This window comes from Catharus ustulatus, chromosome 16, assembly GCF_009819885.2.
Source record: "Catharus ustulatus isolate bCatUst1 chromosome 16, bCatUst1.pri.v2, whole genome shotgun sequence".
Lineage (NCBI taxonomy): Eukaryota > Metazoa > Chordata > Aves > Passeriformes > Turdidae > Catharus > Catharus ustulatus.
The window spans coordinates 9,620,697-9,648,492 of NC_046236.1; the positions used below are offsets into that span (position 1 = coordinate 9,620,697).

At 40.3% G+C, this 27,796-nt stretch overlaps 2 protein-coding genes across 9 annotated transcripts; one reads left to right on the forward strand and one right to left on the reverse strand.

Moving 5' to 3' along the window:
* The first annotated feature begins 740 nt into the window (after positions 1-740).
* Positions 741-15,499, forward strand: LOC117003788 (radial spoke head 10 homolog B2-like). Of its 8 annotated transcripts, none has more exons than XM_033074054.2 (20): positions 741-826; positions 1,676-1,977; positions 2,700-2,775; positions 2,991-3,059; positions 3,264-3,437; positions 3,978-4,063; positions 4,677-4,797; positions 5,579-5,755; positions 6,447-6,573; positions 7,031-7,152; positions 7,586-7,772; positions 8,482-8,590; positions 8,675-8,754; positions 8,854-9,002; positions 9,807-9,914; positions 10,975-11,145; positions 12,356-12,407; positions 12,919-13,029; positions 14,087-14,276; positions 14,702-15,499. In XM_033074054.2, exons 2-20 carry the CDS (start codon positions 1,709-1,711, stop codon positions 14,802-14,804), a joined length of 2,481 nt encoding a protein of 826 aa, XP_032929945.1. In that variant the 5' UTR covers positions 741-826; positions 1,676-1,708; the 3' UTR covers positions 14,805-15,499. The 8 variants fall into 8 exon arrangements, with proteins under 8 accessions (XP_032929945.1, XP_032929942.1, XP_032929946.1 ...); XM_033074051.2 differs by lacking the exon at positions 741-826 and adding an exon at positions 850-1,071; XM_033074055.2 differs by lacking the exon at positions 741-826 and adding an exon at positions 1,141-1,157.
* CCZ1 (CCZ1 homolog, vacuolar protein trafficking and biogenesis associated) lies at positions 15,148-26,780 on the reverse strand. Its single transcript, XM_033074058.1, has 15 exons — positions 26,592-26,780; positions 24,969-25,066; positions 24,750-24,843; positions 24,578-24,652; positions 23,528-23,575; positions 23,189-23,272; positions 21,621-21,796; positions 21,312-21,393; positions 21,117-21,178; positions 20,514-20,625; positions 19,886-19,919; positions 19,426-19,543; positions 17,747-17,905; positions 16,589-16,716; positions 15,148-15,493 (listed from the first exon to the last, which is right to left on the reverse strand). Exons 1-15 carry the CDS (start codon positions 26,688-26,690, stop codon positions 15,438-15,440), a joined length of 1,425 nt encoding a protein of 474 aa, XP_032929949.1. The 5' UTR covers positions 26,691-26,780; the 3' UTR covers positions 15,148-15,437.
* Positions 26,781-27,796: the final 1,016 nt, after the last annotated feature.

Consider the following 27,796-nt stretch of genomic DNA (forward strand, 5'->3'; position numbering starts at 1 on the left):
CCTCATTTATAACAAATACAGTGCTGCTTAAAATGAAATGGAATGTGAATTTAAGTCACTAGTAACGCCATAAATATTAGTTTTCTATGTTTATACATCATGGATATGATAATTTTAAGGAAAATGAAAATGGTACATAAGTTAATTTTTTTTTCTTATACCAAAGCTGGCTTTTGTTAGATAATGACTTAGAGCTTTAATATTGCATTTAATGGTTAATTTCCTGTTATCTGTGTTTAAGGCTTGAATAGAATAATTAATCTGGCACCATTACTTTTAATTAGCATTGTTCCCTTCCACATTCCCAGCCACTGCCAGTCAGATCAGCCCAAATTCTATCTCGGTACAATCAATAAGGTATAAAATTATCTTTTTGAATCAGAAACCATTAAAACAGGTCGTTATGCATTTCCAGTTCTGCAGGACCAAGATTTAACCCAAGAAATCTATGTTTATGGGTTATGTTCCATTCACGTTCCATGCCGCTGATGGAGCTGTGGCCGCGACGCTGCTGTTCCTCCAGCGCTCCGAGCCGCCCGCGCCGCTTCTCCGAGCAGCGTGGCAGGGCCTGTGGCCGGGAACCTTCAGCGCATTGTTCGTGTTTGGGTGGAGCAGCGATTTCGCAGCCCTGCTCTGAGGGCGCGGACAGCGGCCCGGCCGGGCCCGGGCATCGCGGCGGGGTTGGCCTGGCTACGGCGGGGTTGGCCCGGCTACGGCAGCGCCGCCGCACTGCGCCTGCGCGGGGACAGGGGCTCGACGCGGCCCTGCTGCCCCTTGGTGAGGGCTCGGTTCGGGCGCGACCCCATCCCGGCCCCACCGCCCCTCGGTGAGGGCTCGGTTCGGGCGCGACCCCATCCCGGCCCCACCGCCCCTCGGTGAGGGCTCGGTTAGGGCTGGGCCCCTGCGCCCCTCAGCCGGGGCTCGGCTCCGGCCCAACCCCGCCGTTCCTCGGGAAGAGTTCAGCACCGGCCCAACCCCGCCGTTCCTCGGGAAGAGTTCAGCTCCGGCCTTCCCCCGCTCGAGTGCCGGGACAGTTGATTGAGGCTCTCCTTGCCAGCCCTCGCCGCTGCGGTACTCGCGGTTTGGGTTCTTGCACTACTGAGCGGTCATACTCGGCTGTGAGGATTGCATCTGTGCAGGCAGTCCTGAACCTTCTGGTAGCTCTCAGCTGGCAAAACAAGATTTGGTGGTTGTGCTGTGCTGTGGTTCAGTCTGCAACTCATAACTTGGAAAGCAAGTTAAGTCAATAGTAGTAGTGCAGGTGTAACTTCCCAGAATTTGCTGATTGCATATCTTTGAGAAATGGCTTTCAACTTTTCCACGTAATTAAATCTAATAGACAGTTAAAAATTGGGTAAAGATGGAGATTTCTGAGTGGCAAAAATAAATCTATTGCCAACACTTCCATCACAGTGGTTTTGATGGAAGACTTGGAGGTAATTCACAGACATTGCTCCCTGTTAACCTTGTTGCCTGCCTGCCACAAGCTGACACCACTGGCTTGAGGAATTGCTGTTACAGAGATTACTTTAATACATGCATGTGTAATAATCACAGAAATATTGTTGGTTTGGGTTTGGGGTTTTTTTGGCAGTTGTCCCGTGTTTTGGGTTTTTTAGCTAGTTTATAGTGTAAAAATATGTACATAAGACAGAAATAAATTTTCATTTTTCAGAAAGCAAGTACACATTGAGACAATTCAGCAGCTATGATAAAAGGCAAGAAGAAAGATGCCAAGAAGAAAGATGCCAAGAAAGATGGTAAGAAGGCAGCTGGTGAGAAGTCAGAAGAATCTCCAGGTGCTACAGTTGAGAGTAGCTCATCAGCACTGCTAGAGTTGCAGAATGAGCCAGTGACTGAAGAAACTCAGGCAATTCCAGAGGAACCAGATAAAGAGCCAAGTATAGAGGAACCACCAGTCCAGCCTTTTCCCCCAATCCATGAGGAGTCTCTTCTTGCTCAAGTGATTATAAAAAGGTACACTTGTTACAAACACAGCAGTGAAGTCAAGAACTCTCACTGAAATATCTGTGCTGTAGTCAGTGTCATACCAACAGAGATTTAGAGAATCAGGTTATTCAGACCTAGTAGCAGTGGCACCTTAAGAGATGTACAAGTGGATTTCTGCCTTCTTGCATCCTAGAGTGCTGTTGGTGCTCTCTGCATGCCAAAATCCTCATTCTTTTAGCTTGCTCACCTTCAGTGAAGTTTTGTTAAAGTTTACAGACAGCTAGTGAAGAAATTACATCATGTAATCTTTAGTTGTTGCTGCCTTTTAATGCTTAAGGCTACTCATATCTCTTCAGAATATCCTAAACTGAGGAAGCAGGTGAATTGCAATGTTAACAAATCCTTTTGTATTTCCATGTGATGTTCATATGTAATGTTTCATATTCCAGCATGCCTGACTGTAAGGTAGAAAATACTACCAATGTAGGGCTTTTTCTTAATTGAAGGAAATATGGGTCTGAGGCAACTCAAGAATTATGTGGAATATTACAAGGAAGGTTCAAAGAATTGGAGATTTTCCTGTTGTTCATTATACTGTGCAAGATGCAACAGCTGACGTGTGTATCACCATGGTGAATCAAAGATTGTTTATGATCATTTATGTGATTTTTTATGTGAATATATGGTCATTTATGTGATTTAGATTTATTGGCAGTGGCTTGAAATCTTCATCTTTATTTTCTTTGTAGCTATGAAGGTGAACAAGTGGATGGAGTCTATGAGGGCGAAGGATTTATATGTTTTGAGTCAGGAAATACTTACAAGGTGAGTGTATAAATTTTTTAAAAAGTAGCAGACTAAGTTTTCTCTCAAGAGCTCTGAGAAGCGTTGAAAGCTTGTTAGTTTCTGGCATTAAAACTATTTGAAACTACTAGTTGGAGGGAATTAACTTGTCATTCTTTTAAAATCTTACAGTCACTGTAGGCTTCAGCCTGGGTGAGAATAAATCTGCAAATGATGCTATTCTCTTCCTTTTGAAGGGTCAGTTTTCTGAAGGGCGTATGCATGGAGAAGGGACTTACACATGGGCTGATGGAGTAAAATATGAGGTAAAGTACAATTTAAGTTACAACTGAACACAGTTTCACCCAGTTAGATGTGCAAATTGAGGGAAAGCAGGTAAGTGGCAGTAATTGGTACAATACAAGTGGCAGCTGCAGAGCTGTGGCAGTGATTTCAATTACAAGCCTGACTTGTCCCAGAAGGTTGGGAAACAGAGTCTTAGATTTTAATGTTGCGATTGAATCTTTCAGGGAACATTTACTAAGAACGTGCCGATGCACAAGGGCCGCTATACATGGAATGATGGCAGTGTTTATGAAGGATCAATCCACAATGGTCTGAGGCACGGATATGGAGTTTTCAGGAGCGGCACTCATCCAGTTTCTTACACTGGTTATTGGTGCAATGGCAAAAGACATGGAAAGGTTGGTAAGAACTAAATGAGAGCATGGGCTCAGGTGGTATCTTCAGGAGCAGCAAGTGTTACTGTACAAAGGTTTTACAAAAGTGTTTTGTTCTGTTGCATGGTCTTATGCCATGTAGAGATTTGTTTTTCCTAGGGGTTTTTCTGAGGTTGTGAATACAGCTGATACTGTAGACCCACTGTTGAAAGTAAAAGTCTGAATGGGTCAGAAAACTGATCTACCTTAGAGTGAGTACTGTAATTAAGATGCCAAGGTTAACTCTCTTAAAATATTTCCAAGGGGTTTGAAAGACATGGTAGACTTTGGTGTAATGTGATAGGATTTTTCTGTTGAACATTTGGTGTTTTCTAAGGTCTTACAAATATTCAAAAGTTGTTGCTTATTTATTTAATTGTATCCCTTCCGTTGCTTTCAGTACAGTGAATCAAAGTGACCCTAAGTATTAGAATGTGATTAGAAGCATCATATCATTTGTATGTGGTGTTTCATTCATGTAGATGAATATTTAGGTATTTAAACTGACTGTGCTTTCTGTTTCAGGGTTTCATTTCTTATGATCAGGAACAGACCTCCTGGTATTCTGGTGATTGGGTAAATAATGTCAGAGAAGGATGGGGATTGAGATGGTAAATATGATAACATTGGTTCTTACCCTCAACATTTTTTATTTTTGTGTATTGTGTTACTTGTATTGTTTAAAGTGGATACAAATGCTGTCATTTCATAGTAATGTGTACCTTCTGCAGTGGAATAAAAAGTGTACAAAGTGCTTTATGATAACAAAACAGACGTTTAGAAGTTTATTTTTATGTGCAATGTTTCTATTGACCATTGACACAAAAGAATAGCTAAAGACAAAATCCCAAATCAGCTTTGGTAAACCACAATTCAGACAAACACACTCGATTGATTTGAGCAGATGAAACTGCTTTATGAATAAATAACTTATCTATAGAATTATATATAAACAAATGTTGTTAATAGTTATGGCAAATACTTTTTGGGAAAAAGAGCTGGTTAATGTTTTTAGTGATTTCTAAATTAAAAATAGGAGGTAAACAGTCGCTACAATAAAACCTCCGTGTCCATGTTGTAGTGAGTCAATTTTCAATTTAATGCTTATATTTAACCTTAATAAATTATGAATTTATTAGCAATGAGGTTTTGCATAAATCTTTCATAAGAATAGCATAGAATTAGCATAAAATATAGTATGAATTCTATTTTTTTTTTTTTCAGCTACAGATCTGGAAATACCTATCGAGGTCAGTGGAAGAAAAATCTACGACATGGATATGGAAAAATGAAATGGCTGACAGATAATCAAGAGTATGTAGGGCAGTGGGAGTGTGGCATACAGGTATTAATTTCTTCCTCAGAAACCCTTCTTTAGTTCAACATCTATCCACTGCTGTAGGAAAACTAAGTAGGGAGTTTTGTGCAATATCAAAGGAGCTTTGTACGATTTTTACCAGTTGAGATAACAGAAACATGTTCTTTATTGTAAATTGATTTTTATGTTAGCAATATTCAAATTGTTAAAGGATTTTTATTTAGTCCCTAAAAATCAAAATTTCATTCCCTAGTGGAAAATATAAGCATTTTTTCAATTAAAAAAAGAAGTTAAAGAAGTGTTCGACTTAGCTTGAGCTATGACTTCAGCAGTAGCTTTATGTGGCAGTTTATTTCTGTGTTGCCTGTAAAACACCTAGACCACACTGTTCCCTCTTGGAAAAGTTTTGTAATGGAAGACAATTCTGTGGTATTTTCAGTTCCTTCCATTTATTATTCTGTTTCAAAAAGAAGGTGAGTTTACTTGCTCTGTCTTTTCACTCTACTTAACCTTGTCAAGGTGTCCAGCTTGTGGACCATCCTGGCTCTGTGGCATGGTGTTCCTCATCTGGCTATTCAGCACTACAGGAGAGGGATTCTGGGAGGAAGGGTGGCTATCTTTAGGAGTCCTGTGGTAGAGCTTGCTCAAGAATGTGTTGATGCATCCTCTGGGTGCTTTGCTCATGCACCTTTGTAGATGTAGTTCTGTCCCTGCTTTGAAGTGCTGCAGCCATCAGCCTGGGGTTTTATTTCAGAGAGTTGCCAAAGTCTGGACCTATTTTTTAAACACTTTTTTTTTTTTCCCCCAGCATGGTTTTGGCATCCACACATGGATTTTGACGAGAACAGAAATGTCTCAGTATTCTCTATGGAATGAATACAAGGGTGAATTTGTGAAAGGGGAGCGCCATGGACATGGGCTGTTTATTTATGCTGATGGATCAATTTACAGTGGAGAATGGGTGCATAATAAGAGGCATGGCAAGGTGAGTATTGTCAGAACTACAGACCACAGCAGAGCAAGCTATTCTGCTCTGTATAGTGGATCTCTAGATTTCTGTACAGCAAACTACATTCAGTTTGCAGTGTGTGTGGAATCTCCACACAAAGGGCAGAGAGTCCACTGAAAGCAGTAGGAGCCCTTCCAAGGACACAGGCTGACTCTGTGGTTAGATACGTTTGGGGCATACAAAGACAGACATTTCACTGTGGAGATTTTCAGTGCAGTAGGTGCATCTTGAGTTTTGAAGTGGTTGGTCAGAATTTCACACTTTCACTGTGAGCTAATAGATTTCAAGCTGCTCTTGCACAGAGAGGTTCTTAAAACCTCTAATAAAAGGTTCTTAAAACCTCTAATAAAACAGACTTTTGAAAAAACTCTGAGTGGAAAAAACTCTGAGTGCACTCTAAGGAGTGCAAAGAAGTCTTTCTATATGGGGAGAAAATACTTTTCAAAACCAAACACATATGTAGTTGTTCCTTTATCCCAACAATGTACCTATTTAGTAGGTGACAAAATGAATTATAAAAGAGGGTAGGAAAAATTATTTTGCTGTATTTTATTTCATGTATTGCATTTTAGCCAATATTCTGAAAAGGAAATTTGACTGAGAGAATTAGTGGTTTTGGGTTTTTTATCTTTGTTTTGTATTTATATTATAATTTACTTGTCTGTAGGGCATCTTTGTCCTCAAGAATGGTCAAGCTTTAGAAGGAGAGTTTGTGAATGATCATCCAGAGAAACGTCCTGCTCCTTATCAAGAGTTTGCTGCGAAAGACAAAAAGTGTTCTGGCAACAAATTAAGTGAGCAGCTTAACAAAACAAATTTTACTCAGTTCACATTTTGTTGTTCCATTTTACTATAATATGAAACTGTTTGTACATACTCAAGGACCAGACGTATTTCTTCAAAGAACTTAGATAAAAATGGGAGTCTTGGTTTTTGCTTCCATGCTGTGTTTCCTGTGAGTGATGCTTGGAGTGGAGTGACACATCCACACATCTTGTAATGGATGGAGCTGTTACCTGAAAGTTTCGCAGCTTTTTTAATGTCTCCATTTCCTTTTGTTAAGGGTTGTTTTGAAAAAATTGCTCTTCAGTTGTTCTGCTGTTGGTTGTGAAATCTCTACTTCTTATTGTGAAGCAATCTGTTGTTCCAAGTCAGTAATATAAGAAGGAATAATACACATTTTGTTTTTCTGTGTGTGTATATATTAAGCTTTGTTTTAGTTTGTTCTAACTTATTTTATTTGCTTGGTAGAAGGGACCCTAACCATTAATGACTTGGGAGAGATTTCTGTTCTGGGATCAGATACTGATCTTGATTTATCTGCACTGCTCGACTTTTTGCCGAGGGAAGACAGAGCAGAAGAAGTAAAACAAGTAAGAGTCTGCTGTTTTGATACTTTCAGTTTTCCCCTGTATTGTGTTTCATACTATTTTATTTCTGATTTATTTGTGGTAAAGTAACTCCATTAAACAATTATTCGAAAATCTGAAGGCCATGAAAACAGAAAAGCAAAAAGAATAAATAAAAAGGCCAATTAAAAATAGGTTAAAATATCTGGAAGGGCATTGAGCAACCAGCTTTAACTGCTCTGAGGTTTCTCCGCTGACAGAGGATGATTTATTTTTATCAGTCACCAAAAGCCATGTATTAAAGCTACTTTTGAGTAATGCTTTTGTGAATACTTAGCCAGGGATATGCTCTTCTAAGTTGCAAGGTCAAATAATTACCTGCCCAGTTACAGAATCAATACAAACTGATCTCTTCTTGCTTTGAGATGATGTTGAGAATATATCCTGCTCTATTTAGGTAGAATTGGCTGTGTTGAGGCATATTTCAAAACTGAGAGAAACCTACTACTTCTACAGTAACTTAGGCTGCAGTTCTTCTATTGATGGCACTTACATCCTGCTTAGGCTGCAGTTTTGGAGGTTTCTGAAGGACTGCGAGTTTCATTTCTCCAAAACTCTCGCTGAAATGGATCGGCTGTTGGGAGGTTTGTATTCCTAGTGAGCAGGGTCTAGAATGGAGGAATTTTAATAGTAAGTTCTCCTGGCAGCTCAGCTCTGGGAGTGAAGTGGTCCTGAGTCAGTACCTCTGTGCCTGTGAGTTCTCAGTGGATCAATTAACACTTCTCTGGGCACTTCTGGTCCTTAGGTGAGAAAATATGAAATTAAAATACAACATAAAAAATTTCACTGACGAGCCATCTGTTCAAAATATGTATTCACCCCTGGTCTTGCCATCACTATTTAAGAGAGAGAATTTTGAGAGAAATATAGGAAAAACAAGCTTTTTGGGGGGGGGTTTCAATGTTCTTAACTTTGGTTTGTATGTAGTATTTGTTTTTTCTTCCATGGAGTCAGTTAATCAATCAATCAATCAATCAATCAATCAATCCCCTGCAGACCTGCAGTGTCCTTAATATGTGAAGGGTTTAACTCCTACTTTGAATCCCCTTTTATTTCTATATATGGTGAGTGGATACATTTCTAGAAAGAGAATTGTTCAAGATCCAGCTGCAGGTGGACAATTCTCACTTGACCTTTGTTTGGAAGTGCTGTGTTGTCTGGTCTGAGTCTTGCAGGAGTGTTGTTACACTGTGATAGGTGCAGAGGATAAGAAAGGCTGACAAATCAATATGTCTGTAACCATTTTAATGTACACGAGAGTAGTAGAAATTCTGTTTTTTAAAAATTTTTTAGGTGATAAACCATTTAAGAATATACACTGTCCAGTGGATGTAGTCCTGTTCAGAACATTTGTATCCAACCTTGTTCACCTGGCATTTCATATCTATCATGAAGAGCTCAAGTAAGTTTCATCTTTTAGTGAAATTTATTTCAGTGTAATCAGATTGAATCTTCCCAGACAAGAGTATTTTTGTTTCAACTGTAGAGATGAAGTTCCTCATCTGGAGAGGTGTTTCTCAGAAATGATGTCCAGGAATGTTCTGCCCTCTGCCTGTTGTGTCCAAGGTAAGCAATGCTATTTCTTCTGTGTGGAATTCATCAGTTAGCATCACATGCATTGCAGTTTTATTGTAACTTTTATTTTTTCCCAATTTATTTTGAAAGGTATTTTATATTCTGGTGAAGAATTCGCATCTTTTGCCCAGAGCTACATTGAAAAATGCTGGGAAGTATACAGAGATTTTTGTAGACCATGTCCCAAACCTCCATTTGAACCCACAATGACGCTGAGGCAGTTCCTCTGGATGTTGGATGTAATAATCTAATTTTGTTTTGTGTGATTAGATGTGCTTTCTTTGTTCAGTTTGTATGGGCCGTTTAAAATAGTTGCTGTGGCTTCTGCACAGTTGAAAAGGTGGGAATTAGGTTATTTGTGTAAACTGTCCAAGGAACAGTAAAGGAACACTTCTTCTATTGTTATCTACTCTTATTTATGCACTTTTTCAGGATTTGAATTCCATTTTTTTACTTTTACCAAATCCTAGACAAGTGTGTTTAAGGGAATATAAATATTTTTATTGGTCCCCACTGTGTCTCCCTCTGCCCTATCTATAAAGTGTATTTATGAACATGTCCTATTGTTAGAACTCAAAGACTCACAGCTAGTGCAACAACCCTGTAAACCATTTCAATAATGTGTTTACTACAAGAAGAGCATAAGATTCTTTACTAAAATTCAGTAATTGGGGGGCAGATCAAGATTACTATGAACATAGAGGACAATTCTCACTGATATGCCTGGGGTTTGGGTGCTTCACTTTATAAATCTGAGTAGTTTTTCCATGGTGAAAAAATCATGTAAAAGAAAAAAAAAAGTAATTTTTCATATTTTTGTTTATGAGCTTTCACAAGTTCTTTTGTAACACTGCTTTTGCTGTCTCAGGAAAATTCCCATTGGCTTCAGTAGGACTAGAATTTCACTGTACTGTTAATTACATATGTGGAAGTATCATTTGAAAGCACTAAAATTTTTGGCAAAGGCTTGAAAGGGAGGTAGATTAGGTCCATGTGGGGAATGCCTTAAATGCAATTAACATGTAACATTTATTCTTACCCAGGATTTGAAACTTCTCAATGAACAATTAACTGCTTCAAGAGTTCTGGGAATATTTGTCAAAATTGGTGCCTCTCTACCTGGAATCCATGGTGTCAACCTGGATCTGGAGGTGTGTATAGAAACAAACATAGTCCATTGCCACAGGAACGTTAAAATTGCTTTTAAAAACTGCTGCAAATGCTGTTCTACCTGCTGGGCCAGGAGGAAAAGGAATTAATTTATTGAAAAAAAAAAGGGTGCAGACTTGAGCCTTTATTTTTGTCTTCCATTGTTTTAATTGCATCTTTTAGTTTAGCTCATGTACTTCTGTGTTTTTCTTAATTACCTCATCTTAACACAGTCTCAGCATACTTGACCATTCAGAAAGGTTCTTAGGAGTGCTATAATCCATGCAGGGAAATCCCATTTCCAGTGGAGTGCTGCTAGTGATAGTTCTATCCCTGGGAGCTGCCTGACAGTATGGATATGCAGTGATCACAGAGCGATTAATCGCTGCACTTCCAGCTGCTGAGGCTGTTCAGGTGGATCAGTAATTAAGATGTGAACCCACTGATCCTGAAAATCTGGTGATCCAAGAAACCTGGTTAGTGACCCATGAGGTGCTGCCACCTCACTGAGGTCAAGTAGTGACTGTAGAAGACTCTTGTGCTACCTGAGAACTGACCTAGTATAGAGGATTTTCACCCTTAAAGAATTAACTCTTACTTAGCAACAGTCTCTTGTAAATAACATGACTGAATTTGTTTTTAACAGGATATGATAAACTGAACACACAGTGAAAGTCTTACTAAGGAATCCGTTATAAACCAAATATTGGGGTTCCTAGCAGCATCCCATGCAATTAAAATATGATATTTGAGGTAAAAGCTGTAGTTGTGAGTTACTTGTTAGAGAAATTTCTCATAGCTCCAGATACAACAAAAATCAGTGCAGTGTTTTAGCTCAATATAACTTGTATAAAATGTAACACATCATATCCTCTCCTGAATTTTTTGAGCTTTGGCTGCTTTCAGTTTTTCTTCAGAAGAAGGGATGTTTGCCTGGATCAATGAGGCCAGGGGAACTTCACTACCACTTCTGAGTTCTTTGCTTGCTCAGATACATAGGCATGTTAATGAAGAGATTTTGTAAAAATGAACTAATTTACCACTACATGTGTTTTACTCTAGATGGTTTTTCTGGAATTTTTTGAAGCTCTTCTTGAATGTGCATTGGTGTATGTTACTGAGGATATGATCCTGAAGCAAGAAGCTAAAGATAATCAGAAAACAAGTAGCTCTGAAGTCAAGGTCTCTGAGGAAACCTCAGCTATGTCTGTCACAGAACATTCTGCACTCCAGGTAAAGATGATGCAGACCTTTCCAATGTTATTATGTGTCCACTTAGAGAGCAAAGTCAGGCTCTGAAAATGTTCTGTTTCCTTACCATGGAAATCAGTTTCCTCTTTTTGCATAAACGAATATTTGATTGAGTCCTTTTGCTTTTTGTTTGTTGATACCTTAAATTGTAACATCAGCATAGACAGTTTTAGCATATTTGCACATCTTCCTAGATAACTGTAAAAACACACAGAGTACTTCTGAAGGGGAACTGACAAACTGGCTGGCTGGGGAAGGATATGTCTCTTCTGCATTAAGCTGAATGTCTAAAATTGTCCTGTAAAAATGGCATTGCAGCTGTTGTGTGTAGCGAGCCTTGCTGTTTGCCAGCAGTTGAGCTGTCCTCTTTTTCTTTTTGCTAAACTTCCGAATAAGGATTTTGTAGATTGTGAGATGCTGCCTGTGACACTGATGCAATTAATGTATACAGGGTAGTTGAAGGCATGAATTAGAATTGTTATTATTTGGAATTATGCACAAGATGAAAGTATTTTTATTAACATGAAAAGTATTCACAAATGTAATTTCACAGCCTCTGTGAGCCAGCAGTGCCACTGTACACCCCCACTTCCCATTCTTTGGCCAGCTGTTCCCACCCTATGCACCCATTCCCTTGCATCACTGCAAACAGTGACACAGTTGCACAGTGAAGTGGTCTAGTTAAAGTATTAAAAAAAAGAAGAAAAAAAGAAAAAAACATCTTAATTTAAATGTACTGAGGGTAAAAGTTTTCTTGTGTCACATTTCATTAGTGCACCTACAGCAGAAGTGTATTTGGTACAGACATAAATGATGACATTTCTGAGGCAGCTGAGCTGTAATACTCAGGAGCAGATGAATGACAGATGAACAATATGTAGAGCAACATGTAAGAACAGAGGAAAAGGTCAGAGAATGGGAGCTTTCATTTTCTGTAGTGCTGTAGCTCTGAAGTAGGATAATCCTACTGGCTGGCTGGTATTGAAGGTAATGTGTTACCTGGTAATATTTGAAAAGGTGAAACACTCCTGCAATTTAAATATTTTGAGCTAGGCATGATTGCAGGATGCATTTGGCTGGCAGAATGCTTTGAAGATGGGAATTTGGATGATTCAAAGGGACTTGGGATTTCACTTTTTGATTTGAACACAAGCCCAGACATTCAGTGACTGAATTTAAAACTTCTTGCCAGCCTCCAAGACTTGGTGAAGACACAGAGCCTGCTCGTCAGCCTTCTCTGCTGGGTGAGTACTGTAAAAAGTGGCTATGAAACTATAAAGTGGCTAGAGGAGAGTCACTTTTTTGCAACTTTCAAAACAATTAAACAGGAGCCAATCATGGAAACAGGTGATGTGTTGCAGTTACAGAGGCCAGCTCCATTGGGTTTGGCAATTATGACAAAGTTCAGCTTTCCATACCTGCTGTACACAGATAGCTGGGCAAGTTGGAATCTCTGAATTTTCTGTGCTTTTTTAATTAGAATCTATCACTTTTCCCTTAAAAATAACCTTAAAGGCTTTTTAAACCTTAATTCTTCCTGTTCTGTCTCACTCATGTGGGCATGCAAACAGGAGCTTGAACTCTGCATTGTGCCTTCATTAGAAGCAAACTTTTCATCATTTCAGAAGTATTAGAACCATCAGTCTGGCTCTCAGGTCTGATGACAATCTATATTTGTGCTGAAGATGAAACTTGGAATTTCATGCAAACGATTAAAGGCTGAGTAATTTTAATTTTCTTTCTTTGCAATATGAGAAACTCTTCTGTCATTTTCCATAACTCCTGAAGAAAGCAAAGATGATGTGCCATTGCCCAGCAAGGATGTGAAAGAAGAACAAGATTCCTGTCCAGAAAATGAATTGATAGGTAAAACAGTCCCACTGTTTTAGGAGTTAACACACACACACATATCTTGTAGCTCTTGAATTGTGAATTTTTAATTTTATAGGTAGATTTAATCTTGTCACAAGAGGGCAGTAAATGAGCATTAATTCTGGAGGAAGATTTTAAAGAAACTTAATGTATTTTTTAAAAGAAAATAAAACTTTGTGATTAAATGAGACATTTAAGTACCAACTTACATAGATCCCTCGGTTTTAAAATGCTACATTTTATTTGCTGTAATTTTATTTACTCTATGAGAAGCTCAAGCTACAAACCTGTGCATGGAGTGTCTTGGACAAATAAAATGTGTTTCTGCCATGTCCTGCTTCTTCTACTTAAAATAATAATTATTATTAGTGGTGTGCCACCTCTAGCTGGGACAAGATGCCTTATATTAGGACAGACCAACATTTAGGCAAAAGATATGTCAGTAGGAGCAATTTGGTACGTTGAGGATCATAGTTTTTTTTTCATCTTCCAGCTGATTAGCAGATCTTGTCTGGGTTGGTTTTTGTGTTTTTTAGATGTTTTCTGCTGCTACAGAACTCAAATCCAAGGAGAGAGGTTGATAAGGGTGTTTGTGCAGTCATCATCTCTTTTAATCAGCTGAAATTTGATGGCTGAAAAGTTACGTCTGAAAAACTGCTTGTTCCATCAGCTGGGCCCGGCCTGTTTCCTGACATGGCAAGGGACACTGGCACACACCCGTGTCCTTTAGGTGGTAACGTTTGTTCCTCCCTTCCTTCCCCGTGCCCAGGAGTCACAGATACTGAACTGTCATCAGGTTACTGCAGGAGACTTAGCACAATTAAAGGGAGGAGTTCATTGTCTTTTTGTGCCATTCCCAGGGCCAAGTCACTGAAGCCTCACAAAAGGGCCATCCCCTTTCAGTTTGAAGTGTCTCACGCTTTTCTTCTTCTGTACCATGCAGAAGCCAAACTTTCCTTTGCAGACTATCAGAGCTGAAATACTGTAGTCCAAAACACATTTGAAATAGAAGTGCCCTGCTAATTAAATCTGTTTAATTTACATGTTGCAGGTGAAGCAGAAGAAGAGGAAGAAAAGGAGCTATTTAGTCTCTGGATACGTCAAGTGGAAATCTTTTTCACAACTAAGCTCTTCCCTGCTTTTGAGCATGAAATAGTGCTGAGGGATAAAAGACAAGAAATTAAAAAGCAGGATGCTGAATTAGCTGGGCTGAGAGTCATCCAGGCTGAGGAGTTGAAAAGGTGAGTGCTGAGTCTTGTCTGGTGGTACTGTTATCTTCTGCTAACAAAATTAATGAAAATGAGAAGTGTGCTTAAGAAAGTATGGCATATTGTACCTGGAAAACAAACTCACACAGGTTTCATTACTAACATACAGAGTGTAACTCGTGCTTTCTGTTACTGGCTGGAGTAACAAATACAGGCTACTTTCAGGTTGCAAACTTTTAGCTCTGGTATTTCCTGGCACTTGGGTCCTGCTCTGTGTAAAGGCAGTTAAGACAGTTAAGGCAATTAAGGCAGTTGGACTTGAGGGGGGTAATTAGAGACTTTCTGCCTCTCTGTGCTGCAGCAGTTCATATTGCTCCTACTATGGCTAGAGCTGGAGATGCTTAGAAATCAGTCTCCCTCCTCTTACAGTACCTTAAATTCAAATTTTGTTCATGCAGACTTATTGCCGAAAAAGAAGCAGAAGAGGAGGCAAAAAAGCAAGAAGCAGCTGCAGAAAAAAATGTTGTGAGAGAGCACTCTCTTGGAGAGGTCTCTAGCTGAAGAGGTCTCCAAAAGAGAACCCTCACCAAAGAAAAGAGACCCAGAAGTCAGCACAAAACCTGAGAAGGCAGCACCCACAGGTAGCAAGGCATCTGCTGACAAAAAAACAGAAAAAAAAAAAAAATCCTCTGCTGGCAACTGCTGAAGCTTCAAGCAAGTACTTTTTAAATAAAGAAAAAAAGACCCAAACCAAACCAACCCCAGAAGACTCACACCTGTAGGAAGCTGTAAGAATGGTTCAACTGTATGCACAAGCATTGTTGGTTTCAGAGGGAACAGTCTTTTACTGGGTTTTGGGTAAACTAACAGGAATTTACATAGTACAAATGAACACAGATGCTCCTAAAGTGTAACAATTATTAGTTTTATTTTTCAGCAAAATATTCACATAACATATCAGAATGGAATGGTACAGATGAATTCAGACTGGCTTTTAATTAGTTTGCACATAAACATTTTTAAAATTTAAAAATTTTATGGTCAGAGTTTACAGATTTTAGTAGAAATTTTGATTCTTACAAAGCAAGTATTGCTTTACTATTGTCATTATTCCAGTCAATAATATGACTAATAACTTCTTATGTTGAACAAGTGCCTGACATTGACATCTTCAATAAATCAGCCCTTTGCAGATCAATCCAAGAAGAAAATATTATTAAACTGTGTTGCACAAAGTTTCTTCACTTCTTCTGTTTTTTTAAAAAAAAAAAAAAAAAAAAAGCTACATCAGTATTGTATTTTACAGAGAAAATACAAGAAAAACCCCAGGGATTGTCATAGAGAATATAATTAAATTCAAACAGAAAAAGCCCTAAGAGTTTCTAATGTAGAAATACACTCAATATTACTCTGTCTTCAGTAGAAGAAAGTCAAGTCTGATGTCTCCCACTGTCTGAAAGGTGAGTTGTGTGTAAGTGGCTGAATGTAAATGATGGGCCTCTCATCAAACACCTCAACAGCAGCAGGCTTGGTGTAACATGTACTTAAGGGAAGTATATTAAAATCCCTTTTTCAGAGAAAGGAGGAATTAGGATATTCTGTTACAGTAAATCAAGTTTGCAAAACTTTCTCTTTGTGTTATTTGGTAGACTGCACTTCCTAAGTTGATCAGGCACAGAAACATTCATTTACTGTGTCTGTATGGTAGCTTTGATGCTGAAAGAGAGCTACAGAAAGATTGCCAAGTTACACAACTCATTCCTCTTGTTAAAATGTAGGTTGCTAGGCTTTGGTCCTGGCAAAGTATTAATTCTTTCCCATTGTGTGAGTACATTGCCTCCTGTTAAAATGGAGAGCTCTAGAATTGCTGCAAGAATCAAACAGATTTTTAGAGAAATAGCAATATAAAAGTTTATTGCATCTTAATGTTAATTCTCTTAGTCATAGTAAATAATTTTCAAGACAGCACTGGATGAGGGACTGACAGAACAGCCACAATGTGTAAGTAACTATCCCTGGATCACTTACAAATAAAAACTCAGATGCAAATATATTGATCTCTCATTAGTAATACACTTTTAAAATTACCCCTAAACTAAGCTCACAGTGCTCTCTTCTATTATTTGAAGGAGGAAGAATGACTGATTAATAATTAAAAATGCCTGCTGAATATTTATGCTGTCCTTTCACAACTAGTAGTAGGCAGACTAAAACCTTAGGTAAACTCACCTGATCTATCAAAGATCAGTCCCTCTCTAGATTTCTCATGAGATGGGTTTTATTACTTCTCTAGGGACATATTTTAGGAGTAACTGTATTTAAAGGTAATAAGAAACAATGCTTACCATTAACCTCAATCAGATTTACATTTTTTTGATTCAAAATAACATATAGTTCTCGCTGGTCAGACTTTTTCCCAACTACCCAGTAATCACTCATTGCCTTCACAATAATTTCCTCGTCTTCATCAACTCTGAAAGAAGGTTTAAAAAGTAAAGCAGGTGGCAGTAGGTTCATCTTTAACAACTTTATCTGTAATCATTAGAACAGCTCAATATCAGAAATTGTTGTTGTGCAGTCCTAACTTGGCCATCATTCAGTCCAGGTCAAAGGCTTCATAAATGGCTGCTTAGGACATGCCCAAGGGTGTCAGTCAGGAATTTTTTCATTAGCCAAACACTTCTGTGCTCTGAAGAAAATATCTCTCCTCCATTCTGGTAAGGACACACTTCACAGAATGAGGACTTGCTGCACAGTGACCAAATACTGAAAGCTGGAGATGGGTTGGTGATACTAAGCTTTCACAGAACTCTTAAACCTAGACCTAAACTATGCTCAACAACTGGATCTATTCTATAAAGCTGTCACTAATCCAGTACTTCCATAATATGATGAAACACACTTTTTTCATTTATAGAAAAATGGAAACCTTGTCCTTAAGCAGAGTGGGAAAACAGCTTGTTGCTAATTAGAGCTGGGGGCATCCCAATCATTCAGCATTGTCATGTTCTTTCTTAACTTTTGTCATGACAGGGGATCTCTCCCACCTTGTAGCATGATACCCACTGCCAAGAAGCCACTTAGCTTCTCTATCAGCAGGACTGCAGTAACTGCAAGGTTTGCATTTCATCCATTGTCTCCCCCCTAGAAGCCACCAGCTGTGTTGGGCAGGTATGACACAGGCAGAAGCAGGTGTCCCTGTCCTTTACACTGCTTTCCCCAGAATCTTGTGCTTCCCATCCCATTTGCTATGACTACTCTGAAGCCTCCAATAGATAAGATATTTTCTTTGACAGAAGCCCTGGCCCTCTTTTAATTTTTTGCTTAAAAGGACACTAGGAGTTTTTTTCTAAGATGCACTACCTCTAGAACAACACAAATCACCAAACATGAACAGCCAGCCATCAACAAAAAGACTGGAAAGCACCTCTCCTTTGCAAAAAAAAAAAAAAAAAGTCTGCTTGACAGTAGGAGTTACAGACTATTTAACAGTTCAGCATTACCTGGAGAAGTCACTGTTGATGTCACCGAGAATCTTCATGAGGTCAGGGTGAACAGATGCAAGTGATACGCTGGGTGTTTTCCTCATGTGAATGGTACTTTTCTCTGCCAGGTTCATGTGATTGAAATAGATAAACTTAAACTGAGGTTCCTTCTCAGCCCTAGGAAGATTTAAAAAGAAAAAAGTGATCTGTGATACCAACATGCTTTATAAACACAGGTTTCCCAGAGGCTGGGTAGTGAGCCAGTGCAAGGCTAACTTAGTCTGGATTTATCTTCACATTGAAGAGACTTGTGGGATTGAAATTCATTTTAACACACTTTAAAAAAAACAAAACACAAGCTAGCCTGCAGAACCAACCAGAGTTTCCTCTTCTGCCACTCAGGCTGCCAATAAACACACACAGGGGAGTCTCAAGGCCTTGTCCCACTTCACAATAGTAATTAATTTGCATTTTTCTAATGAGCTGTTTTTTTTCTGGCCCCATTTTGTTCCTGCTGCTCTCCCCTACGTCAGTCCAAGCTTATTTGAATGGATCCTGGGTCTTTAATTTGAGCAATAAGTCATCTTCTATTCATGTCTTTGTTATTTGTTACAACCAAGAGAACAAACTCTTCCTTGATCCAGGCAATTAGATTTCTTCCCCATCATTTGTGGGCCAAGCAAGAGACTATTTTCAAACTCCTGCCTTGGCAGCCTTCCTCCATTTCCTCTTTTGTGAAGTTAATACAAAAACCTAGAGCTTTAATTTTTTGTAGAAGTCACAACAAATTCAGACTGACCAAAAACTGGCTGCAGCAATTGGTACTTGAGGCAATGCATTATTTAGAACCAGGAGATACTGTGATGACACCACTCACCTTAGCAAACAACCAGATACCCCTGCTCTCTGTCACCCACATGCATTAGTGTCAAGGAACTGTATCATGTTTTCAGGACACCATGACATTAAACTTTTAAAGAGTTAAAGCTGCCAAAGCCAGTCCCAGATGACATTTAAAAACCCCAAGTTTAATGATTTAGTAGATTGGCACAATTTCAAGCACATCCTATTCTATCTTGTGTGATTTTGCTGATTTGGGATGGTACCACTGACTGAGTTCACTCACACACCTATCTTTGGTCGAATTCCTTTTATGTTACCATATGGGATACTGTTCTTGCTTCTTCAACTAATAAATCTATCAAAAAATAAGTGCAATTTTATTGCAAGTAAACTGTAGTTCTAAGTGAAGTGTATTTTCCAAAGCATTAGCATCCTTTTTCTTTTGACTGTTTTTTGCCCCTCAAGTAATTACCTTCGTCCTATAAAATAGAAAAAGAAAAGACCTTTTTTCCTCACCTACTGTACATGGCAACATTTCAAGAAGCAGTAATTCTGGAAAAGTCCTCAACTGTAAAGCTTCCACTGTAACCAAACAATTTCCTCATTTCAGCCAGACAATAAACATCTGTTCCTAAATTAGTAACATCTATTGTTACTTCAGGGAGACCCAAATATGCAATAACATGCACTTTATAGACACTTAAGGTGCAGAAAAGTAGACAAGCATTGTTTTAAGTCCACTATTAACACTTTCAAAATTTGGGCTCATGCTACCATTATTTAAGTAGTTCATTTAACCTAATTTTTCACCAACTAATGAGGGGAAGCAGCAGGAAAAGAAGTGTGGTACAAACCCTGATATTCTCTTGTTGATGTTGTATTGTTCACATATGTCTGATGCCAACACAGTGAGCTGAGGCCCAACAATGCTGTCCAGTTTTCTGCAAAACTCCAGTGTGGGTGGAATTGAGGCTGTCAGGCAGAGAAAAGGGAGATGTGAGATTCTCTTCCCGCAGCTGAAGGTAAAGTTTCTGTAGTTGTTTTCTTTAAACATAGCAAGAGTCCAAGGACAAATTTTTCCCATAATTAAAATCTCAGGGGTGATTTAGAATGTGGCTAACTGAAGCAGTATTTAGACATTTTATTGTGTAAAATGAGTTACTTGTGCCAGTGGAACAAAGATAAAAGCACTCATGAAAAAGAGACTCAAATAACAAATTAATGTGAGTATTTTTCAAGAGTAAAACAAGCTGCATGTTAAAGTATTTTACATATAAAAGTCTTGGCAAATAGTTGATGCTAATAGGTACTTACCATCAATCATAAAGCAGACAGCTGCACTCATGGCCTGGAACAAAACAAAAACAAAAAACCATTTACAACAGATTACTTTAACTAACTCAAATAAATGACAATACTTCAGTAAGGTCACACACACATGAGAAGAGATTTTAAAATATTTTTTAGAGGTAACACTTCAACAGGACAACCTTTTTGCAGTCCTGCACCACACAGGTTGGCTATGATTTTAAAATTCAGCCCAGTTAACAGTTTAAGTTTTAGGGGAAAGATAAAACTTCATAAAAATGCACTTTATATAAAGATATCTGCAAGAAACTACCATTTAATGTAAGAACAAAATATTTTTTGTTCTATTGATTAATCCCATGTAAAGCCAGGCATGAAATCACTTAAAGCAACAGAAGGCTGGTATTTTGTTTTAATAAAATAATTATTTCTTTTCAACAGGGTACAGGAGAGGGAAAAAGAGAATTCAGGCTTTAAACCTTGTTACTAGAAATGCCAATTTTCTGTCTCTTTGCTTTAACCTGGCCTTATTATGCACCTTTCTATACAATTCCTAACAACTTCACATCACTGTCACCTTCATTGCATAGAGATTCCTAATGCTGTGGAGCAATTGCAGAGGAAACTGTGATACCTTATAAACAATTAAGTGAAGCTCTTCGTAAGTGTCGTCAGTGTTAACAAATATTTTGGGGAAACGGCATTTTGTCTCTGGATCATTAAGATTTAAAGGTCCAGTAAGAAACCTAGAAAATAATTCAACAGGTCAGATGGATCCTTGCATTTCAGTTTCTTGAATTTAACAGATATTCTCCAAACTTGCAATTAGGAGTTCTTGTGATTAAGGATGTCCAAACCCACAATTGTGCAAAATAATGTTGCCTGCTTGCTTAAGTAGAGGATTCCTCACTGACAGAGGAAGAACAAATAGATAAATCCTACATTAAATCTACATCTGTGTCTCTGGAGTGCTTGACTGAAATGACTGGAACATTTCCCAAATTTGTCATACTGTACATTAAGAACAATTGTAAAGACAAATGTATATGCAGTAATGTTAATGAAGTATTTTCTCTTTTTTCCAAGGGTCAAATTTTAAATTGCAACAACTTTTGTGTGACCCTCTGGAATAAGCAGTGTGTGGAATAACATACAAACTCAAAATACACACACTCCTCCCAAATGTTTTGCCCTGGGGGAAAGAAGCAGTAGATGGTGACAGTAAAACAAGACCTACCTTCCATAGTGTTGGAGATTTCCTGGCATTTCAGCACGTATTGGAGAATCTCTTCCCGCTAACTGAGGGGAAAAAGAACATACAGGGAAAAGCAGCTCAGAGGCAGAGAGAAGAGAGATTTCTCTTTGGTACTTTAGCCTAGATAACCAAACACAACCAACCACCTTCCCCTTCAAAACCCCCAGCCCAACTTACCTCAGGCTCCATGTGCCTTGGAAACAGAGATGTTGTGAGATATTTGTACAAAATTCTCATGTCATCTTGCTCCAGTCCACTCCTAGAACACCGAGGGGAAAAAGAAACAAATTATGTTTCTGCTGCAGTTTAGATCACACATTTTCTTTTCACTAGCTCAGACCAAGGCTTTTCTTACTGAATGGCAGCCTGACTCATGTTTTCTCATTTTCATCCAATTCTGTCACTAATTTAAAAGCTTCTCTATTATGACACTTACTCATAGCATTAGAAATTGAAGGTATACAAAAAAATTACTGAAGTACCTACCAGATAAGCTGGTCATTGTAGAGAAATGCAGTGTACTTGACTATGTTCAGGCTTTCTTCCATCCTATTAATAAATGACTGAATTTTCAAGTAAGTCATTTTATCCAGTGGAAAGAAGCTGATTCCACAAAACACATCCAGCAGATCACAAGACTGTAAGTGCAGTGTCTGCAAGTACTGAGAGAACAATGACAGTTGGCTTTTAGAATTCAGAAAACTGCCAAGCTATAGATTTAAATGACAAATCTGAGTATAAGCCTTATCTAAGCCTTAACAATCTGGACTAAAAATCAAAGAAAAAAAAGTCCTTCCTGGTGGTCTGTGGAAGATGCTTTATCCAATGGCTCCCTCTACAGTCACTTCACATTACCAAATGCTCTCAAGTAATACAGACCAACAGGGTGACAGATCTCTGTCACAGCTTTTAAGTCCCTCTGTTTTAGCAATAAGAATTTATTACTTTATTTTTTACAAAGGTCTACTTTAATTTAGTCTGGACAGTAGAACACACCAGCTTATCATGATACTTCTTGTACCAATGGTGTTTATTCTGGAGTCCCCCACAAGTCCTACAAAAAACAAACAAGACCCTCCCCAAATCCACAAGCAAAGCCTGTACTTTTGTTTGCACTGTCACACTACTGTGCCATTCTAAAAATCTGTTAAAAGAACAAAATTTTAAACACCATTAAGCAATGTCTACACTCCATCATTATCAGAGATCTCAAAAGCACCTAAGCACAAACTGCTGACAGCAGTCCTGTTTCCTTGCTTGCAAATAAGAAAAATGGGGGCACGCAGGCACTTTTCAAGTATGATGAAACTTCTCATCTAAGAACTCAAAATCCTGCCAGATAATACTACTGAGTCAGTTACTTTATGTGAAAAATAGAAAAATAGGTTTTGCTTTTCATCCTTTCACTAAAACATCAGCTATGAAATGACACTCTGAAGACTATAATGTATGCAGTATTTTCTGAGGTCTTCTCAGGATGGGCTACTAATTCTACATGGGGGCTGGAGTAGGGGAGAGAAGTTAAATTAATCTATTCATTATTTCACAGTATTACAGGACTTTAATCCCATGCATGCAGGTCATGCAATCTCCAACCCTGGATGTTTTCAAGTCTCAACCAGGGCAGGAGAGTTTAAATTCAGTGTTACCCTGCTTTGAGTAGGAGGCTGAACTGGATGATCCCTCCCAAATTCCTTCTAACCCCAATGAATCTTCAACTCTCACTCAAATAGCTCTGTACAAACTGTGATCACAGTAACCAATTCAAACATTAAAGTGGAACTTTGAAAGAAAGAACACAATTCCATCAGAAAAAAGATCCAACAGTCAGTTGTTCCATCAAGCCATAACCACACTTGTGGTTCAACTCCACTTAAAGAACCTACTCTGTCAGAAAAAGCAGGAAGTATTTGACAAAATGAGTAACCACATACTTTGTGTTGACTTTTCCACTGACTGCGTTTTACAGTCACATTGCTGCCACTTTTTCTTTGTTTTGCATTTTATTTCCAGTGCAGAATCACATTGTATGTGCCTGAAAAAGAAGGTCTTACCCGATGGAAGAATTTCTCTAGTCTCTCCTTCAGCACTTTCACACCCCCATCTTCCATGGCTTTCAGGAATGTGCCATTGAAAAGCTAACAGTTTAAGAGGAAAATATCAGTTAGTTGGGTAATCAGTTACAGCAATTTTTTGTAACTTGGCTATGAATATAGATTACAACACAGCTCCCATTCCTCAACGTACTCCACATCAATCCAAATGTATCCCTTCTTTATTGAAAAAACATTTAGATTTGCAGAGTCCAGACCACAGGCAAGAATTTATGTGTCATTGAAGTATCTCATGCTCTTGTTTCGTAAAAGACCTTGAGCCTCCAGTGTCAAGCCTACCTTGTACATGCTGTAGCACTGCTGGAGGACTGAACTATAAACCTTGTCCTGCAGGAAAGAGAGCAGCATATCAGTAGGAGCAGAGGCAGAATTACAAGTATTTTGGCTGTTACAAAGAGCCAGCAAATAGACAAACTGGAGAAATCAATCTCTGAAAAGTTAAATGGCATTTTCAGTCAGCATCTAGAAATGTCTCTGTACTTACAAAGTATGATTTCAATAAAGGGAGTCCCTTCCCCCCTCACATTTAGAACCAAAAGCACCATAAGAACTCATGCCAAGGATTCCAGTTACAAAGAGTGCCCTTCCCTGAGGCCAGTGGTCAGTGAAAATGAACCTATTTCTGACTGCTCTCTCACCATCCAAATCAAAGGCTCAAGAATGTGGGACACTACAGCAGGTTTTATGGGGCTGAGATCTTAACCCAGACCAAAAAAAGACTATATTTATCTGGCAAAATAGAGTCCCTATGACTCCAATCCTTTTCTTAGGACACAGAGAAGAACAAAAGTAATGCACACTGTAATGGACAGGGGCAGGATAACCAACCAGCTTTTTAATTATTATCCCACCCTGCCAAATGCCCTTCCAGTATACAACTGAACAGACCTAATGATTCTGCAGTTTGGACAAGAAATCCCATCAGTTATGAGATTTTCTCTTTTTTCAAATTTTTAGTAAATATTACTAGCAGTCTTAAAGTAGTAACATGTATACTGGCACCTAATAAAAGTGCATAGATTTAAGAACTTAATTAAATAAGCAGATCCTAAGAAATATTTACCCACTCCTTGCTAAAATTCTCACAGCTGTATATTTCACCAGTGTTTATTGAATGATCTTGAACTGTTCTCTGGATAATTCTCTATCTTGTGCTCTTCTTTAAACTTCTCAGTAAGGTACTTTGCTCTTTTTCCATTTATGGAGATAGGTATAGGAAAATCAATTTGACAGCAATTCAAGAAGAATTAAACCAAGATATTTCTGGAAGTACTCTTAAAAACACAACATAACTCATTAAAAAAAAAAAAAAGGGAAGTTCATTATTACCAGCAATTCTTCTTCCTGATATTCATAGACTGGCTTTCCATCTTTGTGTTTTTCTATTATGGGATTCCGTACAACCTAGGAAGTGGAACAGGCTGGTATTAGACAATGCAGAATGCATTGAGAACATTGCAGGATGGTGTTTTAGGAATATGCATATCACGTGCATAAGTACCATGACCATCCAGAAGTTTTCTTCAGGTTCATGGAAAAACTGTCTGTTTTTCTGTGTATGTAGAGATTTTGCAGGTTTTGTTGGGCTAAAGGTCCTGGAAAGAAAACATATATGTAAATATAGATATTTATACACACTCACAACATGAAGAAACATAACTGAGATATTTAAAATACAGGCTTGTGCCAAAACCATCACCCATACAATCAGGCTTCCTACCTCGTGAACTGCACTATAGCTTCACATAGCCCCACATTTCTAATTTTTTCATTCTTTTCTACTTCATTTGGGTGATAGAAGAGAATCTTCTTTTCTTCCTAAAATTAAAAAAAAAAAAGAATCCAAGCAAATTAATTTCAACAAAATCAAAGAATATTGAGTTCATGGTTTGCTTGGTTTTTAATCCCTTAATAACATAGGCAGAATTTTATTTTGTACCAAGATGGGCCTCTGTAATAATGGATAAAAGGCATATTAAGCACGCTTAAGCAGTCAATCATCCCATGATATGTCAAAGTACTTTGTAAATTGAAGGCTATTGAAATCACAGGCCCCAGTCACTTCTCAGCCTGTTCAAAGCAAGGCAAGCTTCAAAGCATGGCAAGCTTCAAAGGCAGCTCAGATTGCTCCAGGCCTTGTCCAGTCATGTGTTCAATACCTCCAGAGATGGGAATCCCACAACTTTCCAGCCCTGCTCTGATGTTAGAAGAATATTTTTTCTGTCTCATCAGAATTTCCCTTCATCCATCCTTCTTTCACTTCAAGAACCTGACTCCATCATGTACCACCATCCTTCAGGCAGGTGAGACTGCTCTCTGTCCCTTTCCACGTTGTGTCTCAGCCTGGAGAGGCTGCACAAACGCAGTTATGGTACACCACAGACTGCATCCCCCTGAGTGACTCAGGGCTTCTCCACTAGGCTATTTCAGTTCGCCAGTACTTTTCCTACTCTGGGAATCCCTGGAGGAACACAGCACCTCACATGTGCTGGACAGAGGGGAAGCATTGGCTTGGCTGGACCTGCTGAGCCACCCTCCCTCCCAGCCACAAGCGCTCGCTGCTGATTCACGCAGGACCTGTTGTTCACAGACTCCCTGGTCCTGTTCTGCTCCCCAGTGCCCCCGACCCACCACGGTGAGCCAGATTATTCCACCCCACACTCGGGGCCTTGCTGAGCTCGGCGGGGTTGGTGCCGGCCCAGTGCCCAGCTGGCCGCGGGTCCCTCCGAACAGCGGAACAAACAACAGCGTCCCCCGGCCTGGAGTCACCCAGGAGCGAGCCAGGCACGCTCAGCCTCCTCATCCTGACACTCCTCACCGCGTAAGTACACTGCTCTGCTCAAAAACTACTAAAACCCAGCATGAGCCACACAACACGCTGTTACCTAAAGCTAGTGATAGAGCTTCTTGATTTTCCTTACTAAAGGACACAACGGCGAATGAACACTAGCGGTAACTTGACTGTAACTAAGCTAAACAGTAATCCTTCTACCATACTGTATCTACGTCGAGAAACTTATTTTTAGACAAAGTTAAAACATCGGTAAAACAGTTGCTGACTGTCCAGCTCTCCCTCTGCTATACACGCCCGGCTGCTGACACCACCTCCGGTTACTGTTTCTTTTCGGTCGGAAGCGGTGACAGACCCCGGCGGGGCGGCAGCCATCCCCGGCCGCGGGTACCCCGGTGCCAGGCAGGGATGCGGGCCGGGAGAGCCGCAGCTGCGGCCGCCTTTGTGCGGAGCCGCTCAGCGCCGAGCCCGCACACGCTGCGGCCCGGCCTCGGGCACGGAGGGATCGCCGCGCCTTCCCCGCATCCCTGGGCGCGACAATTCCCCCGGTACCTCTCCCTCTTTGGGCCCCAGCTTGGGGTTGTAGATGAAGAAACTGAGGAGAGTCGGAGCCAGCTGCTTCTCTTGGCCGGCCGCCCCCGCCGCCGCCATCCTGAGCCTGGGGCCGGCAGCCGCCAGACACCATCGGGGATCGGCCCGAGGCCGCTGCGGCACCGGCCCCGCCGCGCTTCCAGCGGCACCGGCCCCGCCGCGCTTCCGCCTCTGCGCCCCGGAAGCGCAGCAGCGGCCGGGAAGCGCTCCCGGCCCGGGCGCCCCGCAGCGCCCCCAACGGCGGGCGCGGGAACGGCGGGAGGGGAAGCTTGTGCCCGGCGTTCCCTCAGCGTGGAGCCCGTGCCCGGCGTTCCCTCAACCCGGAGCTTGTGCCCGACTTTCCCTCAGGCAGAGCCTGTGCCCGGCGTTCCCTCAACCCGGAGCTTGTGCCCGACTTTCCCTCAGGCAGAGCCTGTGCCCGGCGTTCCCTCAGCCCGGAGCTTGTTCCCGGCGTTCCCTCAGCCCGGAGCCCGTGCCCGGCGTTCCCTCAACCCGGGGCCGTGCCCGGCGTTCCCTCAGCCCGGGGCCGTGCCCGGCTTTCCCTCAGCCCGGGGCCGTGCCCGGCGTTCCCTGAGCCCGGAGCCTGTACCCGGCGTTCCCTCAAGCAGAGCCTGTGCCCGGCGTTCCCTCAGGCAGAGCCTGTGCCCGGCGTTCCCTCAGCCCAGAGCCTGTGCCCGGCGTTCCCTCAGGCAGAGCCTGTGCCCGGCGTTCCCTCAGCCCAGAGCCTGTGCCCGGCGTTCCCTCAGGCAGAGCCTGTGCCCGGCGTTCCCTCAGCCCGGGGCCGTGCCCGGTCAGGACCGCGATTCCTGCGGGGAGCTCCGGCCGGCGGGCCCGGGGGTTCCGCGGTGCCCCGACCATTCACCCCTGTTCGAAGAGCAAAAACACGAGCGGTCCCACTCGTTCGGAGCTTCCCAGCAACTGCAAAAAGTAGAAACACTTTATTTTTAGAGGTAGAATCCGAGATTTGAAAGAGGAAATCAAGTTGGAGTAAATTGAAGGAATTGACATGCAGCATCATTTAGGGCAGGTAATCCTTTCACCATAAATAGATATATTATGTCTATTCTGATTATTTTTCCATTTTCTGTCTGGCGCTTTTAAGATAGTGGCATTTAATTAATAAAATAAGCTTTTCTATTACTTCTCAATTCCCATTATAATAAAAT

Coding starts and splice junctions, on each gene's coding strand:
- LOC117003788 (XM_033074054.2), top strand. CDS start 1,709: ATGATAAAAGGCAAGAAGAAAGATGCCAAGAAGAAAGATGCCAAGAAA. Junction 8,591..8,674: donor ATCTATCATGAAGAGCTCAA/GTAAGTTTCATC, acceptor TTTCAACTGTAG/AGATGAAGTTCCTCATCTGG. Junction 14,277..14,701: donor CAGGCTGAGGAGTTGAAAAG/GTGAGTGCTGAG, acceptor TTGTTCATGCAG/ACTTATTGCCGAAAAAGAAG.
- CCZ1 (XM_033074058.1), bottom strand. CDS start 26,690: ATGGCGGCGGCGGGGGCGGCCGGCCAAGAGAAGCAGCTGGCTCCGACT. Junction 24,653..24,749: donor AAAACTTCTGGATGGTCATG/GTACTTATGCAC, acceptor TCCACTTCCTAG/GTTGTACGGAATCCCATAAT. Junction 17,906..19,425: donor ATCAACAAGAGAATATCAGG/GTTTGTACCACA, acceptor AAATCTTCCTAG/GGCTGAGAAGGAACCTCAGT.